The sequence below is a fragment of the Annulohypoxylon maeteangense genome (genome assembly GCF_022496945.1).
Source record: "Annulohypoxylon maeteangense strain CBS 123835 unplaced genomic scaffold GGS22scaffold_16, whole genome shotgun sequence".
NCBI lineage: Eukaryota > Fungi > Ascomycota > Sordariomycetes > Xylariales > Hypoxylaceae > Annulohypoxylon > Annulohypoxylon maeteangense.
The window spans coordinates 387,740-407,082 of NW_025953263.1; the positions used below are offsets into that span (position 1 = coordinate 387,740).

General features: G+C 46.8%; 2 protein-coding genes across 2 annotated transcripts; one reads left to right on the forward strand and one right to left on the reverse strand.

The window, feature by feature from the left end:
• Nucleotides 1-5,426: 5,426 nt before the first annotated feature.
• GGS22DRAFT_191378 (uncharacterized protein) lies at nt 5,427-5,719 on the forward strand (the record flags this gene model as incomplete). The annotated part of the gene is made up of 2 exons (XM_047965111.1): nt 5,427-5,546; nt 5,660-5,719. The coding sequence occupies 2 exons, from the start codon at nt 5,427-5,429 to the stop codon at nt 5,717-5,719; spliced, it is 180 nt and encodes a 59-aa protein (XP_047816043.1).
• Nucleotides 5,720-12,484: 6,765 nt separating this feature from the next.
• On the reverse strand, nt 12,485-19,184 carry GGS22DRAFT_170462 (beta and beta-prime subunits of DNA dependent RNA-polymerase; the record flags this gene model as incomplete). Its single annotated transcript, XM_047962442.1, has 4 exons — nt 18,309-19,184; nt 13,411-18,249; nt 13,299-13,354; nt 12,485-13,243 (listed from the first exon to the last, which is right to left on the reverse strand). Coding segments are annotated over exons 1-4 (5,276 nt in total), but the record flags the coding sequence as incomplete, so codon positions are not given.
• Between the last annotated feature and the right edge of the window lie 159 nt (nt 19,185-19,343).

Genomic DNA, 19,343 nt, shown 5'->3' on the forward strand with positions numbered 1-19,343 from the left:
ATAGGGCCTTGGAACTATCACGCGTCTTCGTCTCCACGGGCGTGGGATTATGTCGTCGAGAAGACATAGGGGTGTCCGAAGAAGACGGCAGCGACGTCAGTCAATTGGTCAATTTCAAGTGCTTTCGGTTGCATATGGAGGATGAACGCCTGACTTTTACAGGTTTCCAAGAACCAGAAGTAGGAACCTGTTGGGACAAGTGACAATATGCATGTTTACTGGGTACATCCCTATTATACATACAGTTACGTTCGCTCTACTTGGCTATTATGATTCAGCTTTTCATGGAAGCTCGGGTTTCTTTTCGTGCCGTGATCACACAAGACCTAGGTACGAATACGCAAGTAGACACCACATAAGGAAGGCTCTAATACATGATACCACCTCAGTTCGGACTGTCACGGCGCCATACTCTGTACCGAAGCCGGGGAAGCTAACACATAGCCGTTGAATTCATTGAGTTGAGCGTGAACCAACTGCGTAACTCAGTACCATGACCAAGATGGAAACAATACAAGTGATTGATAATATCTTAGGCAGGTATTATTGCAGTCAACCATCCCCCCGATCTTCTTTTAGATATCGAGTTGGAGCCCGATTCTTCCTGGTCACTTGTCGACATCACACGAGAATCAGTTACTAGGCTGAGGTAAATAGCCACGAGAGGGTCGGGCCGAGATCGGTAGAAACACGAAGGGAGGTTCGTTGCCCCCAAAAAGGATCGTGTAAAGGTTGTTGGTGGTTCATGTGAATAGGAGACCCCTGACTACCTAGTATTCTTGTTCAGAACCCTTGGCTTCGTGAGTGGGTGTCGAAGGAACTGCGTTCATATCCATGACTTTATAACCCCATAAGAGCTTTGCTAAGTATACGAACACATACGATATATGTGCATGTTTGTCAATGTCGGAGTTGGTTGGACATCGCGCATATTTTCAGCATGTTCTGTGCCCGATGATGGACTAGCCGCGTTGTGTCGACTAGGTAACACCAACAAGCGCGGAAGACCGCTTGTATTCCAATGTTGGATAGAATCATGATTCCCGTTGTGTATTTGAGTTTTTTCATCGAAGAATTGTGAGATGGAATCTGCATTTTGAGTAATGATGATGATAAAGGTAAGCGACCCGACACTATGGCATGCAAAGAGTGCGCTTATTTTGGTCACTGATTGGTTTCACGCACAATCGCCATGCACCCATCATATCTAGAAGCCGCTTTGAATCGAATCGAAGCATATCTCTTCTTAAGAACCTCTCTGCAGAAGCTAAGTGCTGCATAGGCCTTCGGCTTTTGTGATGGCACGTCCCAGTTTTGCTTTATCCCGCTCGATCCCCGCCGCGCCAAGCATGTGTATGTATAATACCTAAGCGATTTCAGTAATTCAATCGCTATTACTAGGTATATTCGCTGGCGTGAAGGAGAACTCTGCTAGTATTTCGTTTTAGTAGTAGAAAAAGTCCAGCTCATGGGGCTATGTGGTGCAATCTGCCTCCAACATCCGTAATCTCGCGAGAAGAGAATGTGATAGGACTGGAAAGGGCCTCCGCACCTAGTTCTGTACGAAATTTAAGGGGTTAGAGGCAGCGAGTCACACTTGGCGATTGGTTACGCCAGTGATCATAGAGATAGTCCAGCTTCTCCAAATGAAAAAAAAAGACAGGCATTGGTCACCCCGATCTCAGTCGGTCAAGCGGGAGACCGATTAGTTATCGGTCCCGAATTGGGCTCAACTGTGTACTTCTAAGTAACCTTTAGAGACGTATTCCTGAGCATGTCTGTATTAAACATATGGGGAGCTTGAGGGCCGGTGATACATTGGAATCCCTTTCTTCAGCAACCAACTTCGAAAGCCTCGCCTGAGGCATTCAGATATTAAAGAGGAATCAGCCTCATGGTTGCAGAATAGGCCGTCGATAATGAATTCGGTCAGCGTAGAGGGTCTTCTAGAGATTAAAGGGTAACTTGGTACATGATTTCTGTAGGTTAAAGAACAAGCCTGACGTTGGATATGTGGTATATCAAGCTAGTTGGTCGGACTGGGTCGTTTTTGGGGCCGCAATTCGGCGAAGCAATGAATCTACCTACTCAATCTTTCTCTCTCACTTAAGGATGAACGGCTGCATGGGTAGCGGGCCGTAAGGCTGTTCTAGTAGATGTTGGTTGGAAGAATATACTACCTACTCTTTAGTCCCCCCTCCTCCTCCACCTCTTTCCAAAATAGGGGGATCATCCATACTCACTAGCCGATTTATTAGCAATTTTACATGCCGATTGACGCGTAAGAGATTGGGCGTATCTGAATGTTTGCCTCCTTGTCCGCAACTTAGTAGACCCGTGGACTTTTCTATCAGGGGTCCACATAGGTCAAGAGAAGTAGGTGGCAAGTTCTGTTGTAAGTATACAATAGCATTTAAATGCGCACCTACGTTAACTAGGCAGTTAGAGTGGTTACTTCATCTCGAAGTACTCGGTAGATATGGTTAGACTGAGATCGGCGCCCGATAATCACTCGGGTGTCAACGGCCACCACCTACTTGTTACCCAGGCATCTTGGGTTTAAATAGGCAAGACCTCGTGGTCAGCCAGTGAAAACTGTCAAGTGATGCCGAGTTAAAGAGTGTAGGTGCCGTCGATTCCCGTTCAAGCATGTTGTCCCTTGCTTCATGCAGAGCTGTTCTGCATCTGGTTAGAGATTTTCATGATGGGATGATGGGATGATGGATCGTGTACATATTTTCGATGACATTTCTTCTCCCTTGATGCACACTTAACCTAGACTATGATCACTTTTTAAGTATGAGCCTAGGGCTTTGGTGATCGTTCTGTAGATGGGAATATGTCATCCTAGTAGATGAGAGCGACGGCAACCGGCCCGTCCCATTCAGCTAGTCGAATATGTCCTGCAGTGTTTATACGTATGACAACTAGTTTCCCGCAATGAAAATACTAGGTACCTAGGTAAGTAAATAACATCATAATGAACAATGATTGGTGCATCGGTAAGTAGGTAGGTACTTACAAAGGCCAGTACCTGACCAGAGGTAGGTAGGGATGATAGACCATGGACATGGCACAAGGAGTGGTCATCTGGCAACGGCCTTGGGAATTATTCTGGAATCATTTGCTTTTAGACCCCGATTCCCGATTCCTCGTTTTGTGAAAAACTGGATGAGCGAATGTTCTTTGCATGAACGATGGTGCTGTCGGACGCAGAACTCGAGAGGGCTTCGTCGCATGGAGCATGCGGAAAAGGTACCTGCGTATCCTCTGTAGTATCCTCTGTATTCAATGTACCAAGGTACGAGGCTGTGTTACCCATCGGGTATTTTTTTTCTCTCTTTCTCTTTTATCTCCCGGGCTCTCATGCAATCTACCTTTTAGCGTAGCACAATGCATGGGAACCGAATTGTTTGCATTCTTACAGTATTGACCATAGAATGTTGATGTGTGTAGGTAGTAGGAGGTATCCATGATGTAGGTAGGTAAAATGACCATAGAAGTAGGATGGCACGAGAATTAGCACCCCACTATGTCCAATTGGAAGAGTGGATACTTGTACTACCATGATGCATCAGAACATCCATGGGTGAAGTACCTACGTACCTACCACCTAGTACTTTCCAGTTTAATACAGCGTCAATAGTCAGGTACTGCCCACCATCCACCGTTCATGAATACTACTTCGAGGTTGTGTACCAAATCCAAAACTAAAATCATAACCCCTTACCCCCAATCCACCTTTATTTAAAATATTATTTCCCATCTTACTTAAATTTCGCTATTTTTTATCTTTTAATTCTTGTTAGCTATGGCTGTTATAGCCACACTAACGTGACTGGTTGTATCTCACGGATCATGTACCTCTGGATGCCAGGGGTAGGGGTATTGACACCTACCGCATACCTGCTTCGCACCTCAGTATGCCACTGCATACCTGCAGTTGGTCCCAACGGGAAGGATTTCCATGGAAGTGCATCCGCTTCAAACAATTTATTTTTTTAATAATTTTTTTAGTCCCTTCAATTTTTTTGGTTTAACCCTGTCCGTCGTTGATATGCCAATCTACACTCCTCTTGTACCTCCCGCCCACTTCCACCTGACAGACAGGCAAGCATCGCGGGAAGGTTACTAGGTATGCCATTAAGTACGTAATTCCTCACCCTGACTAAAGCATTGGGTCCGATTATTACTTGCTGCAAACTTCTACTTCTACTTCTACTTCTACTTGTGTGGCGTCCCTTAGCAGAACTAACACTCGAATAAGCCTCGATGACCTTGACAACCCATAAATGGTTTCTAGGCAATCCTCAGGTCCTAGACAGGTGAAGAAACCACTGTTGGATAGGTGCCTATCACGATTGTCCGTTGCTTAGCGGCGATACCTACCGGTGGTAGTACATGATAATAACTACCTACCTAAGTATGGTAATGAAATTAACCAAGCCAACTGTTACAATAAGAGAATGAACGTAGCAAACGGGAGAGACCAGGGATTCGCTACATGCCTTTCTAGGCACCTATAAGTTTGCGGGAAACAGAGGCTGTTCTCAATTGTTTAATCGAATTGGCTAGGTTGATGGATTTTAGACTACCTACCTTGCATCTGGATACCAACACCCACCCATTGGTTCAAGTTCGATTTATATTTGATTATTATTATCTCCACCTGGATCGGGACGCCGCAAAGACCCCTGCTTGCCCATCGGTATCCAGACCATAACACGGGTGGTTTTGGGGCTGCGTACCTGACGAAGAGAGACGGCCGGGCAAGTTCAGTACTATAGTACTAATGGTTCGTTCGAACGTCGACTCCAATTCCCCACCACTCCCACGCGTCTCGACGACATATTCAGCCGTCTAACTGCAGCTGAAAGCTCACTTCCCCCCCTTCCTCTAGATACTACGTGTTGGCAATATGATGATGACTAGGTATCGCCCATCTATACACACCCACCTGTCACTCTAGCCCGAGAAGAGGCATTCTTTCCCAACAGGGTCATCTTTCGATATACCATTGTGACGATACGTCAGAGCAGTCTACCAACCGATATACTGCGCCAAAAACCGCTTACTTTCAGTGTGTTCGGGTTTCAAACGAGGCACTTCACAATCTATCTGTTCAGTCATATATTCAAGATAGTTCGCGAGCCTACAATTCATCTATAAATTACACCTTCCACCCACCGCAATACTCAAACTTATTTCTCCTCATCACACTCATCAACTACATCTACCATTACCTTCTTCAACCGAACCATCATCGCAACTTCCCTTGCTCGATATCGACTGCCTCGTCAAAGATTGATAATACCGGTTCGTTCCTCTTGTATGAACTGCCACGAAAATCTACTAATGCACAATACCATAGACTCATACCTTCGAAACAAACTTTCAACTATCGTCCCTTACCACAAATATTCAAAATGTGCAAGCTGTACCACGTCAAGTACTCATGCGGCTGCGTGGAAGACCGCCCAGTTTCTTGCGCCGAATCGCCGAACACATTTGGAACATGCGCTGCGGGATATGATGACAAGGACGAGGTCTACGACGGCCCATGCGATAAATGCGCCTAACCAAAGGTAAGAAATAGAGCACATTCTCTTTAAATCCAACGACTACCGTTCACACTTTGCTAACTTGGATTTCTATCTAGGCACATACCTATCTAGTCACAGGGTTAGACAAGCATGATGACCAAAGGGTACACGATTAAATGATCGAGCATGGGTGCAGGACTAAAGAGCGTTTTGCGAGCAATCGCATCGATACCTCAATTTCTTTCATGTCATTTCAAGTTTTAAAAAAGTCTGGCCTGGAGTCAGGATTCAATGGACAATGGTACTGCGCACGTTCTTTCTTTGTCTAGTCGGAGATAATTCGATTCGGGACCTACGATACAGGGGATCTGGAGAGGATCTGGAAGGCTATGGTGCGTTCGGTGGCGGGATAGATTCAGAAAGCTTTTGATCTTCTTCCAATTGCATTACTATTTTTACTCTACTACGATGCTTTCTACGAATTGTGCACCGAAACTCGCGTCGAATTGTATGGTATGGTATGGCATGGCAAAAAAAAAAAAAAAAAAACGGCTGGCAACATCGGATTAAGTTGCGGTAGGCCGGTAGTACGTGACACAACTCAACCTGGCATATGTACGGTGGCATACGGAAAGGAAGTTGAGCGGCCACTTCAACGGGCAGAAGCAGCTACCCGAAGTACGGGTAATTAATGCAAGGCAGAGCAGGTAGGAATCCAGAAATGCCCGGAACTATGCTATGAGGGCCATGGCCGATGGAACTAACAAAGTGACCTTGGAATAAGTAGATCCTGTGATAGGAGCTGACGTCGCGAAAAAAACCCAAAAAAGCGCCGCATAGGTTGGGAAGAGATCCCGCTGTTTCCTTTTGAACTGAATTGCATATAACAGTCGCAGCTACCTTGTATCATGTGATTATCGAGGGGCGAGGGATAGGAGGAAAGAATAAAGGGATTAAGGATAATAATAATTGATGATCAACCATTGAGAGCAGTCGCTACTTCTTCGTCAAGGCGTTAACCAATCATTTAACCCAGATCGGGCAGCTATAGTTTATCCCTTGCGTCCTAGTACCTAGCAGGCTAGTACACTCACCACTTATACCTAGGCAACTGCGAGGCATATGCGTAGAAAGAGGTACCTACTGTTTCTTACTTCGAGCAGCGAGTATGTAATCCAGACGTCAATTGATGTAATTGAGTAATTTAGATACTAAATACATGTATACATATATTGTTGTAAAAGAAAAAGAACGTGAAGCATTATGTACTTATGTACATATGGCGCTGATCGACACGGCTTAAGGAGATATGTAAATAGAATTAAGGGGCCGGCTAGTTCGTAAGATCTCATTTTCCCATTTTCTCCCACTTCTTGATTGCTTGCATCCCCCCTCCCCCACATCATCCCAACCACCCATCCACCCATCCACCCATCCACCCATCTAGTCATCTAGATATCGGACATGCGTTTTCGCCCCTGGCAAGCCTGACAAGGAAGGTTTCTAGATTACCAATTCGGCCAAATTCATCGTCCGTATTGGGATCGGTAGTCACGTATTTAGCATGTTATTCACTGACCGCGGTTCCCAAACCAATAGAAATGCCATACCGACATCAACCCTCGCCAACCCTCGCCGACCCTGGTCAACCTTGTCTGCCCTGTGGACATCGCGCTTAGCAGCATGACTTCGCCGTCAAGCATGTGTCTCGGGCCGACGACCGCCTAATTTGATGCTCATTTCCATCTCATTTTATCACCTACCTAGGAACCCCTCTAGATCGGGTTGGGGCCGGGAGGGCTCGTGGCTAACACGGGGCTGCACTGGCTCTGTATTTTACATATCGTGCATAGGTACCTACCTACCTAGGTAGGATACTCGTTCTAAGCCGCGCCATCGTCGAATGCGCGTTGGCCCGTTGTGCGGCCCGATCCCGATAAATACGATATAACACATTTATCGTGTTCTGTCACTATATTACACCGCATCTTTACGAGCTTTTAGTTTCCTTTCCCGAGGCAACCTACACCTGTCTTCCCTTGGCCTTTTCCTCTTCTGTCTAGCATCTTTCTTATTCCGTCACTAACGCTGTAACACCCTCACAAGCTCTTATTTTTTCATGCAACTTAGCGTTGCTACCGGTACCTACATACAGGTACTTCCCTACGTACCTAGGCATTCAACTACTTCTAAACCCAAGACTGGTACTGGTACTGGTACTATGTATTATGGAAAGCTGCGTCTACGAGCCCAATCGGCGCTATGTACTCACCGAATAACGGTGTGGAATGGCAAACCAACAATTGACTGCTTAAATGCCCTATTCGTTTAGTCCGGTTGAAGTAAATCGGCAAATCAATAGCTGACAAGTAATGGTGGTTTCATCGGTTTCGACTCCGTGAGCACATGGCTTACACATACATAACTCTCCGGTGTACTCCGGCGTACTCCGGTGTAGCCTAAAAAGACAACCACCTTTCCTTGCCTAACTATTATATTCACTACCAACATCGGGGGCTGTCGAAAATAGCAAGTTACTTAAGCAAGGGGCACCATTCACTTGGACGACCGAAATCCGGCCTGGAAATTCTTTGCGACGATGGTAATGAATACCTTTACTGTTCGGTTCTAGGTGATTACGAACAGCACGCTTCCGTCATAGATCGGCTAGAGCGGGTTCCTTCCCGTTGAACCTGGTAATCTAACCCGACATATGAGCAAGCAGCTGTCAAAACCCCTGCAATTATCACCACCTCATGCACCAACCTTGCAGCCTCATGATATTAGCTAGTCGAAACGTGTCGGGCGGTTACGGCGTGTCGGCCACCAATAAGATTCCTCGAAGCGGCTAAGATCTCGAGATAATCTTAAGGCTCTCGCAATAGTTCCAACTGTAAGAACGTGAGGGTTATGAATTAACTTGTTAGTTCGCCAATATTAACGCGATAGGTCAAGACTAAATTCTGACATATACATAACTGATGTGTTCAAGCCCGCCAAACCCCCAACTCACATTAATCTGCACATGAAATCTTATAGGAATTACGGCCGAAAAGCAGGGGAGGTCGCGGATTGGTCAAGTTGGTCAACCGCATCACATGAAGTCATATTAGGCTTGCCCTATAATCTAAGCTCATCGACCTCGCCCTGTCAGCCTTGTATCAAGATTCAAAATGCCGTAGGGCGTCCAATCAAAGCCACGTCCTTTCGGTTTAGCTTTAGGTTCCAAGGTTACACCCAGGCACTCGGGGAACTTCTTTTTTTCTCGTGCATTTAAGGCAGGGGTGGCAGGGGCCAGGGGACCAGAGGGAACTTTGGTTCTTGGAAACATGGAAGTTCCACAACGACCTCATCAGTCATCAGTCATCGACACCTATCACCGGTAGGTATTCATTTCTAAGCTACCCTACCAATCTTACCGAACCACCATCACCATATCAAGTTCATGCCACCGGTATGAGTCAACTACGCGGGGCGGTATTTCAAAAACTACCTAGGTAATCACTAACCAAATTTTCATGAGACATTATTCTCTTGAAAAACGATACCGCTTTTTGTTTCGGGCGTTTCTGGCGGTGTAATTCTTGCTTTACCAACACGGCATCTTGATTACCGACGACACCCAACCGCATAATCTAGCTACGGTGTCACGTCGAAGCACAACTGCAATATCGACATAGCGCCGCCATTTCACTGGGCACGGAATCGAATAAGGCAGGATCTCTCTCGTCCGAGGTCTTACAGCAGCCGCTAGATATTTGCTCTTATGCTCTCATCACTCCCGAAGTTACATTACCTATTTCCGCCTCATCGAACTAATTGGAAGACAAGGCGCTTTCGAAAAACATCGTAGCCATCCGGGTTTCATATTAAGTCCTCTTGGCGAGCTTTAGTATGTCCCATCGAACTTGCCCATCATGTATCAAGGTGACCGCACGTTCAAAAGCCTTCATATCATTTCGAGCTATTGTGGTATACTGGGGGAAATTTCTTCATGTGGCACCGAGACAGCACAGTTTCCAAACCATACACGTTGTCTTGCATGATGCCTATCTTGATTTCTTGTTATCATGTTCATTCCTATGCGATTTTTGGGTAACGAACCCTCGAGATGTCGTATTGTTTCAATTTCCAGGCTGTTTGCCATCGTATCTTCATGTCTCTCTAAAAAAAGTCGATGTGGCAGCTAAATTGTACCAAAGTACCCTTGAATGAGTTATCGAAGCTTCCATCCGTATTCTTTCGCGAAAAGCGCGCGTGGATGAAGTTGTCTGGCCTGCGAAACAGCAGGTAATATTGGTCCTTTTACTCACCCCAATTTATTGTTCACTGACGCATCTAGCTATACAAAGTAGGCGTGCTGACGAGCGTACTGACTATTCCGTAGTTGCATAACTAAATGAGCGGTTTATATCGAATCCGTCTACTATCCTTAGTCGATATTCGAATATATTCCAGCGCAGGACATACCGATCTGAACGCGTATAAATCGCCTGGAACACTCGGGTAAGGATTTCGAGGAGATGGCTGTTCACTGTTTAGGTCGCCTGTTGTATGTGAAGTTGGTGAGATTCGTTTGCGTGAGCATCTAACGATCCTTTAGAAAATCTACAGTGATATACTAATTTATTTCTCTTTGGGTGTCGTTGAACTAGGTAGAAATAAGCTATGCAGATGGATCTCGAAAGCGACGAAGGATTTCCGAAGATCAGAGCAATCCTTCCTCCCAGCCGCAGCCGCAGCTTTCTTATATGCAGGCATTCAACTCCCATACCAAGCTAGTCAGGGGTTTAGACGCTGGATCTCACTGCATAGAAGAAGGTTAAAACGTTCAACGCCACATGCAATCGTTCTGCATTGCTGACCACGAAGTCCTAGTCTCCATACTTAACGGATCTCCGAGCCGATCAAATGACAATCACGGAGGTAGAGGATCTATGGTACTTTAAAGACAATATCAACCTACACGATACCCTAGAAGAGGATACGTTGATAAAAACATGCGCAAAGAAGGATTCGCGAAAGCGAGTGGTTAGTTTTGCCATCTTTATTTCCTCGTCACCAACGATATACTTTAGCTGACGTGCGTTCTTAGCATGCGTATATCTACAGATACCCCAGGAGCCTGACTACCGATATTTCTGCAGATTAAACCCTTCTACACGTGTCTTACCACTTCTACGCCGCTGATCAATTTAAATCTTATAGAATACAGCGCGCTTACCAAGTTAAATGACCTAGTGTATGAAGGAGAGAAGTTTAGCGCGACGACCCCAGATCTAGATCAGTATTATGCACGGGTCCGGCGTTTATTCACCATGAAACAAGGTAAAATCTCACCTAGCTTCGTCCACCCCTTACAACGCAACATCGCACCTATGCGAGTAACTTTCACCACGAGAGCACTTTTAATATATAAGCCAAAGGGGGAGCTTAACCACATGGCGGGCTTCCCGCCAACGACTTTACTAAGAAAAGCAGTTCCCGAATCTAGTATACATACCTAGCTAGCTATCTACAGAAAAATATTGTTTCTAGTTGAAACGTGATTTACTAGCTGACTTGGCTAACGTAATGAACGACTTAGTCACGGGATTCTATAATTATCTCTAGGCCAGATGGACCTGTTCGCTAGATCCTGGCTGTTGGGAACTACATACATACATACCTAGATACTTACTAATACGCGATACGAATGCAGATGGTGTTGTACAATGAGCCTAGCCACTGACATGCATGTCACGTAGGGCTATCGCAACTACCGTTGATGGATCCGAATCCCAACCACACCACCTTTCCAGCCTTACGACCCCAGATCCCAAAACCTCTGGACCAATCCCGACATGTCTCAGAGGGTCTTATGTTAGGAGGTGCCAAGGAAGCAAGGCAAGCTTTTTGGTCCGCGGACGATCCATCACGATTTGGGGGCCGGAAAAGTGATCTCTTCCCAAGCCCCCTCCGCGAAGGGAACAGGATGCGATCTGCCATGTGACAACCGGAAATGCATGGCCTTCTTTTCTTTCTTTTTTAAACAAGGTTGTTGTCGCACAGCATCGGCGCCCATTCTCACGCTCACGTGGTACGCCATGTGGCAGAAGAATGTACCTATAGGGCTGTATGTAAGCGAGCTGCATACCACCTCACCTACCTACCCACGGCACGTAACAGGTCTCTAGGCGCCGGCCGCCACCCACGTCTTACCTTACCTACGGACCTTCCATGCCTTAGCTAGGTACTTAATATGACATACATGACCATCCCACCGTCCCCCTATTGGCTCGACCGAGCTCAGAACCGGGTACCGAAAATTCATGAAACGCGCGAACCTCGCTCACCAGCAACGACTCTCGACCGCCCCTCTGACTAAACCGGACCTGAAATAACCTTAAAGCCGGCCCGGGCCATGATTTCATATTCGATGAAGAAAACGAAAAGAAAAGAAAGGAATGAGAAGATAAGGAATCGCCACTCCGCCAATCTCCGCAGCTGAAACTGTACGCCGGAGGCGCGATAATCAAGAGAAATCAAATACCTACCTGCAGAAATGACTTAACGACCTACCTAGACCTAACTAACTAACTAACTAACCGTGCGTGGAATGAATCTTACACAATTCTCTAGTCCGACATTTGAAACAGAATCGGCCCCAACCTGAGTGACAGTTGTGACATCTCGGAATACAACATCGTCATGTAGTTAGTAAGGCATGAGTAGGTAGGTAGGTAGATACTGGGTCAGTACCTAGTAGTTAGCGAAATATGTGTAATGTCCACGTGTGGCAAAGCCGCGAAAACCTCTGGAGATACGTAGCCGGCATCGTAATTACGCACTTTTGGAAAATTCCCCATGTCATTACCTACCTGGATAGTAGCCTCACCTGACACAAGTCCAAGAGGCGGATACCGCCCGCGTAATCTAAAAAGCACCAAACCTCAAACCACAGTCGGCCGTACGAATAGGGGCAAATTTAATAACAACGTTTTATTACTATCGTACCTGGCATTTACTTACTACCCATTACTACCTAGTACTTTTATTTTACTGATTCGACTTAATACCTAATCAACCTCCGAAACTCATTTACGCAGAGGCGAAAAAGCCGAGCTACGTCAACTACGCCCGCATAGTGTGAGGGTATTATTACACATGAACAAACCTTCATTTCGGAGGAAAAAAGGCCTTGCATTTCACTATCTGGAGTGTAGCCACCGGCCCTATCTGCCCTTCCGATCACAATAACTCAACCCCCACTTCGTAAGCTCTCGTCTCGTCATCGTCTCCACTGAGCCCTCCCTAGACGACCAAGAAGAAATGTGTTTATGGCGGAATGTCAATCTGCCGCCCTTCGTTCGCGTCGCGTCTGGGGGAGAGTAAATCAAGCAAAAAGCAAGAACGTATAAATCAATCATGCCTCTGCGAATAGTGTACAATAAACCAGAGAAGAAAATTTTTAAAAGACCATTGCCCTTTCGCCTAAACTTTTCGGGATTTGTTGCTCTTCTCTCTAGTCTTATGTCGATGCCAAAGGAATATGTCTCCCTCCTTGATGATGCATTATGCCTCTTATAGAGGTCGAGTAAAAACGAGAAGGCAGAAGAGAGAGGAAAAAGAACTCCTAAATGCGAATATGAAGAATACGCATGACGCCGGATGTATACTATGCAGGAGAGGACTAATCATTCTTAGGGGAGGTAGGGGAGCTACAGTAGCTGGTTAGTATCGTCATGAACTCATACAATAGATGCAAATACGTACTACTTCGGGCTAGTACTGCCACCAGCGCCAGGTTCCTTAGGAGACCATGTAGGAGACTACATGCAGTGTTAGTAAGAAATGCATATCATAGCAATCGGGAATTAGAACGAACCGTGGGCGAGTACAGAGGACTCGTTGGCGACTGTTGCGCTCTTCCAGGCGCGTAATGCGGACTAGTTGGGGAATAACTCATAGGCGACGTGGGAGAGTAATTAGGAGAGACTGGGGAGAATGTAGGTGACGTTGCTCCCATATGATTATTAGGTGACGTGGGACTATACGTCGGACTCTGTGGAGAGTAATTGGGCGATGTGGGGGAGTTCATACTAGGTGACGTCGGAGAATAATGTCTCGGAGATGTAGGAGACGTGGGTGAATAAGTTGGTGAGGTAGGGCTGTACGAGGGGCTTGTTGCACCCACACCTCTAAACTGAGGCGAGCTTGGGGAGAATGATGGCGACGACGGGCTAAACCGCGGCGAGCTGTCATAGCGAGTTCCCATCATGGGTGATGTAGGCGAATAACTACCGCCAGGGGAAGTAGGCGAGTAACCTCCACCGCCATAGCTGCTGAAAGGTGACGAAGGTGACGCGCCACCAGAGAATGGACTGGTGGCACCAGGACTTCGTCCACCGTACGGGCTTGCACTACCGAATCCTCCATACTCTGTTCCGAAGCCTGAAGGCGAATCCGAGCCGGCACCAACGATGGGCGAGAAATTTCCAGCTCCCATCGACGGTGACGCGAGGGAGATTCCATAACCGGAGTCTGCCATTGGTGATCCTGTATCGTATGGAGTCGCCGCACCTTCCATCGGGCTTCCCTTCATGGTCATACCAGGCATTAAGCCCATCCTGGAGTTATCCGAAATAACAGTCTCGAGCATCTTAGGATCGAGGAAAACGTCCAAGTGACCAGTACCCATAGGAGCAAGTTGACCAAGCATGACGTTCTCAGATATACCTCTACAGTCATCAAGTTCGCCCATGGCAGCAGCCTCTAGGAGAATCTCCACTGTTTCTTCGAAAGAACATCTCATCAACGCACCGGTGTCGGCTCGGTTGATACCATGACGGGTAACGGCAGCAATACTACCCCTATACGTCATAACATCGACTAATAGAGCAAGATGTCGTTCATTGACGTATGAACCATCGAAGGCTAACACTCGTCTCAATTCGTTCAGAAGCGCCTGTCGTGCAGCTTCAATTCCAAAAACCTCGACGGTCTGGTACAAATCGTTCGTGATAGTACGCCTAGAATCTACACCGGGAATGGCGAGAACTTCTCGAAGAGCTGTACCCTGAGTATCGAGGTACCATTCCTCGCATAACGGGGTATCCTTGGCCTGGATCATGGCACCATGCTTATCAATTGCTATTCGGGTTCCCTTGTTCAGGAAAGCTCGTTCGATACCCCTGATTCCTCGCAAGGTAAGATTCTCTAGAAGATGTTCGCCTAATCGCTTCAGCATAACGTCATCTTCGATAGCTTTCTCAGCATCGTCTTTATCCTCCGGCATCGGGCGAATGCGGATTACTTGTTGATCCGCGTTGTTGTCGCTGCAAATGACAGCTAGATCACTAGGATATTCTTCCCGAAGACGGATAGCAACGTCTTCTACAGTCAGGCCTTTATCGAGCATCTTCTGTCGGTCTAGAACAAATCGAAGCAGCCATCGCGATTGTCTACTTTGATCTGGCATACTATCATCAGGCAACAGGAAGTAGGACGTGACGAAATCTTCATCCTCCGGAATTTGGGTCGAGTCGATTTCAGGATCATAGTAAATTTCCGTCATTGCCGTGACGGAGCGTAGATTAGTGTGTTCAACCACACTACGGAGCGTCTTCGCGTGTTCCTGGGATGTGGAACCGTCTAGATACACCATCATCGAAGGTGTCTTGATGTTACTCGCAACGTTGAGAATTTCCTTTAGACGTGGAACACCAAGCGTGATGTTCTTCGATGAAATACCAGTGAAATGGAATGTGTTTAGTGTCATCTGCGTGGCAGGCTCACCAATTGACTGCGCTGCCAAAACACCAACCATCTCGCCGGGGCTCACCATGGACTTAGACCAACGGGTTTCTAATTCACCCATGATATGTCGGAAAGCCAACTTGCTAAGCCTGTGTTGGACCGCAAGACGCTTGAAAGCTAATCTCGAACGCAGTAAGGCTTTGAAGAGCTTCGTAGCGTTGTCGTTAGCCTCTACTGAGACGTCGTCGGTACCCCGAACCATAATCAAACGGTCTAATAAACTTCTCACAATGGGAATAACGTCTTGAGGAGACAGATCACTTCTCTTCGTGTCATCAACCTTGAGAAGCTTCTTGGACGACTCGATCAATCGACCAATGTTGAGAGGAAGCTGGAACATATCCTCGAGCTTCTCGGAGTTCTTCTTCAATTCTCGCAAGAACTCACGATCCCGGCAAAGGGCTTCCCATTCCAGATCAAGAAGTTCCTGCACATGCATGTCGCCAACAAGATCTTGACCATACTCTAGTGCGTCGAGCACGGGAGCACGAATACCTTCCATAACGTCTAGACGATAGCGGTCCTCGAAATCGGATTCTTTCAAGACCCAATGATCCATAGGTTGTTTCTCGATGTACATGGCATCGAGCCCATCCTCGCCGTAGACAAACTGAATGATATCGCCAAGCGAGTTACGGACGGTTCCATCATATCGCGCACATACGTCTTCGAGGGCTTTGACAAGACGACGTTGGATGTAACCAGTCTCAGCCGTCTTGACGGCTGTATCAATGAGACCTTCACGACCAGCCATGGCGTGGAAGAAAAATTCTGAAGGAGTAAGACCACGCAGATATGAGTTCTCGACGAACCCACGGGCTTCGGGAGAATAGTCGTCCTTGGTAAAGTGAGGAAGAGTACGATACTTGAAACCGAAAGGAATACGTTTGCCTTCAACAATTTGTTGACCAACGAGAGCAGTCATCTGTGAGATGTTGATAGATGAACCCTTTGAACCGGAGCGGGCCATGACGACGGCATTGTTGCTGTCTTTGAGACTGTTCTCCGTGACAGTTCCGGCCTTATCTCGCGCAGAGTTCAAAGCCTTAGAAACCTTGCTCTCAAATGTTTCTCGAACATTCATACCAGGTAAAGCTTCCAATTGATTGGCTGTTGCTTGGAGGGTTAAATCTGCCACCTCGGCCTTTTGCTGGTCAATTTCATGTTGAACCTTGGCAATAGTGACCTTATCTGGGATAGTATCGCCGATACCGATACTATGACCATTGTGTAGGAGCCAGTAGTTGATAACACGCTGGCAACCATTAAGAAAGGCCATCGCGCCGTCAGGACCGAGCTCGTTATAACACAGATGGATAATGCCGCCACTAGCAGCACCCACATTCTTCTTTGTAAGAACGCCTATGAGCAGCTGTCCAGACTGGATGAGCAAACCCTCATCTTCCGCAGGGTTCCACTGACTGTTGTCGAATGATTTAGGGCGTTTCAATCCTGGTTTGGTGTAGAGACTAATCTCCTTGGGAATGATCATGCTCACGATCTGTTTTCCTGTCCAACGAGGTCGGGGCTTGAGGATAGCAGGTATAGGGATGACACCATCCCAGTCAGGAACCCACAGCATGATGTTATAGACCTCTTCTCTGGTCAGGAATACGTCACGTCGACACATCTTATACACGCCAGCCAAGGTGTCTTGGACAATACCCATCAACGGTCCATTGCGCTGGGGAGAAACGATATTCAGCGGAACCATACAGAGTTCACGGATTTCAGCCCGCGTTTCTTCGGTTTGAGGAACGTGAAGATTCATCTCGTCGCCGTCAAAATCGGCATTGTAAGGTGAAGTGACGGAGAGATTCAGTCGGAAAGTGGAATAAGGCATCACCTTAACTCTGTGTCCCATCATAGATTCCTTGTGGAGTGACGGTTGACGGTTGAAAATAATATAATCACCATCTTGAAGATGTCGTTCGACTTTCCAACCGTACTCAAGGTTAATTTGACCAGCGCGCTTGTGGTGGCGTAGATCAATCCTCGAACCATCCGTTCGAACCACATACTTAGCACCAGGGTGTTCGTTGGGACCATTCTGAACAAGCTTGTGTAGACGAGAAATGTTGTATGGCGTAACTGTTTCGGGGTACGTCAAAGTCTTCGCTATGGTTCTAGGCACACCAACTTGGTCAAGCGAGAGATTGGCGTCGCCCGTGATGACGGTACGTGCGGAGAAATCGACACGTTTTCCCATCAAGTTACCACGCAATCTTCCTTCCTTTCCCTTTAGACGAGCTCGGATGGATTTGACAGGACGGCCGCTCTTTTGAAGAGCCTGGGGCTGGCCAGCGATGTCATTGTCCATCATAGTGGCGACGTGGTACTGAAGAAGCTGCTCAAATTCGTCTTGAATGTGCTTCGGCGCAGCTGTTCGAATAGCCTCGTGGACGTTGCTGTTGGCACGAATGATGTCACTGAGTTTGTACGTCAGATCATCTTCGTTTCTCAGACCCTGGCCAGTTCCATCCATCGAAATACTGGGTCGAACTGCAGGTGGTGGAATAGGCAGCACAGTGAGGATCATATGCTCGGGTCGAGAAAAGTCGGGGTTGAGGCCCATGTCTAGCATGTCCTCCAGAGAAATTCTCTTGAGGATAGTTAAGACCTTGGCAGGGCTCAACAGCTCTTTATTGGTTCCTTTGGAGCCATCCTCACCCATAGCCTTCGTATGGCCCCAGAGCTGCAAAGCCGTCTGGCGGACAACAGGTTGCATATTACCGCATCCACCGTGGTCGTGTCCTTTCGGCTTAGAGCCGGGTTCATACTCCTTCTCTTCGTCCTCTTTTGCCTGCTCATTATTGCACCACTTTTTCTTCTGGCAGACGGACCAGACAGCGTGAAACCGCTTCTTGGGGTCTCGCGCGCTCACTGCGGCTAAGAACTCTGGGTTGCTCTAAAGCTAGTTAGCTCAAAGAAAATGCAATTTAAGCAGAAAGCAAAGACAAAACTGACTCTGTCATCGAGCACTTTGCTGCAAGAGTGGCAGACAATCTCCAGGATTCTCTTGACTTTCTTCAGGTATCCTGGATGATAGACTGGCACAGCTAGTTCAGTATGTCCCCAGTGACCGACACACTCATTCATGCCTTCCAAACAGGTCGCACACTTATACTGGCGGTCCAGCGAGCCGAGGCGAGGGTCATTCAAACCCTGTATTCTTGGTTTAGTTCGAGTCTCATCCATAGTCTCAGGATGAATAATCTGCACGACACTTTGGTCCTTGATCTCTTTAGGAGATTGAATACTGAAGACAATCTCCTTAATGATCTTGAGGGGCGCATCGGAGTGCGCAAAGTAGAGGTTCGCCATCTTAAAAGAATAGCTAGTTGATTATTTTAAGTGAATAGGTTCGTAATTTGTAAAAGGATGAGTTGATGATGGAATGCGAAGAAATATCGCAAATGAAAATCTAATCGATGCGCGAGGTAAAAAGAGTGTGTCCAGGTAAGTCGGAGACAAAGGCAGGATAAAGTGAAAAATGAGCGCGATATAAGGTTCGGTTCGTTATTCGTAAAGCGGCTTCTCGATTGGTAAAAAGAAGAGAAAAACGAAGATACTCAAATAGAAGTGTAAAGAATGATGGAATTATTCGTCAATGTAGACGCGTCGGATGGTACTTGGAGGTGGTTACCAACCAGGCCCAAGGCCCGAGGAAAATGATTATAATTAATCCAGCGCGCGTAAGGTCGACGAAATAATCGCGATGATTGAAAGAAAAAACCACTATCTCGATACGACAAACGATTCCTGAAAGTCGCAACAGGAAAGCTGATGCGAAGCAGGGTGCGCGTTGAGGTATTCCGTTAATCGTGAAAAAGTTGTTGTGGTTTGAATGGCTGTGTTCTTAGAAAGAGTCGGGAGACTGACTAGATGGTGAGGCAAGACGGTCGCCACGAGAACGCGCTAAACTGTTTTGGGAACAATAAGTTTTTCGGAAGTAAATTTATCCATGCGGCTGATTTGATACATTCACACACATCGAGTTTT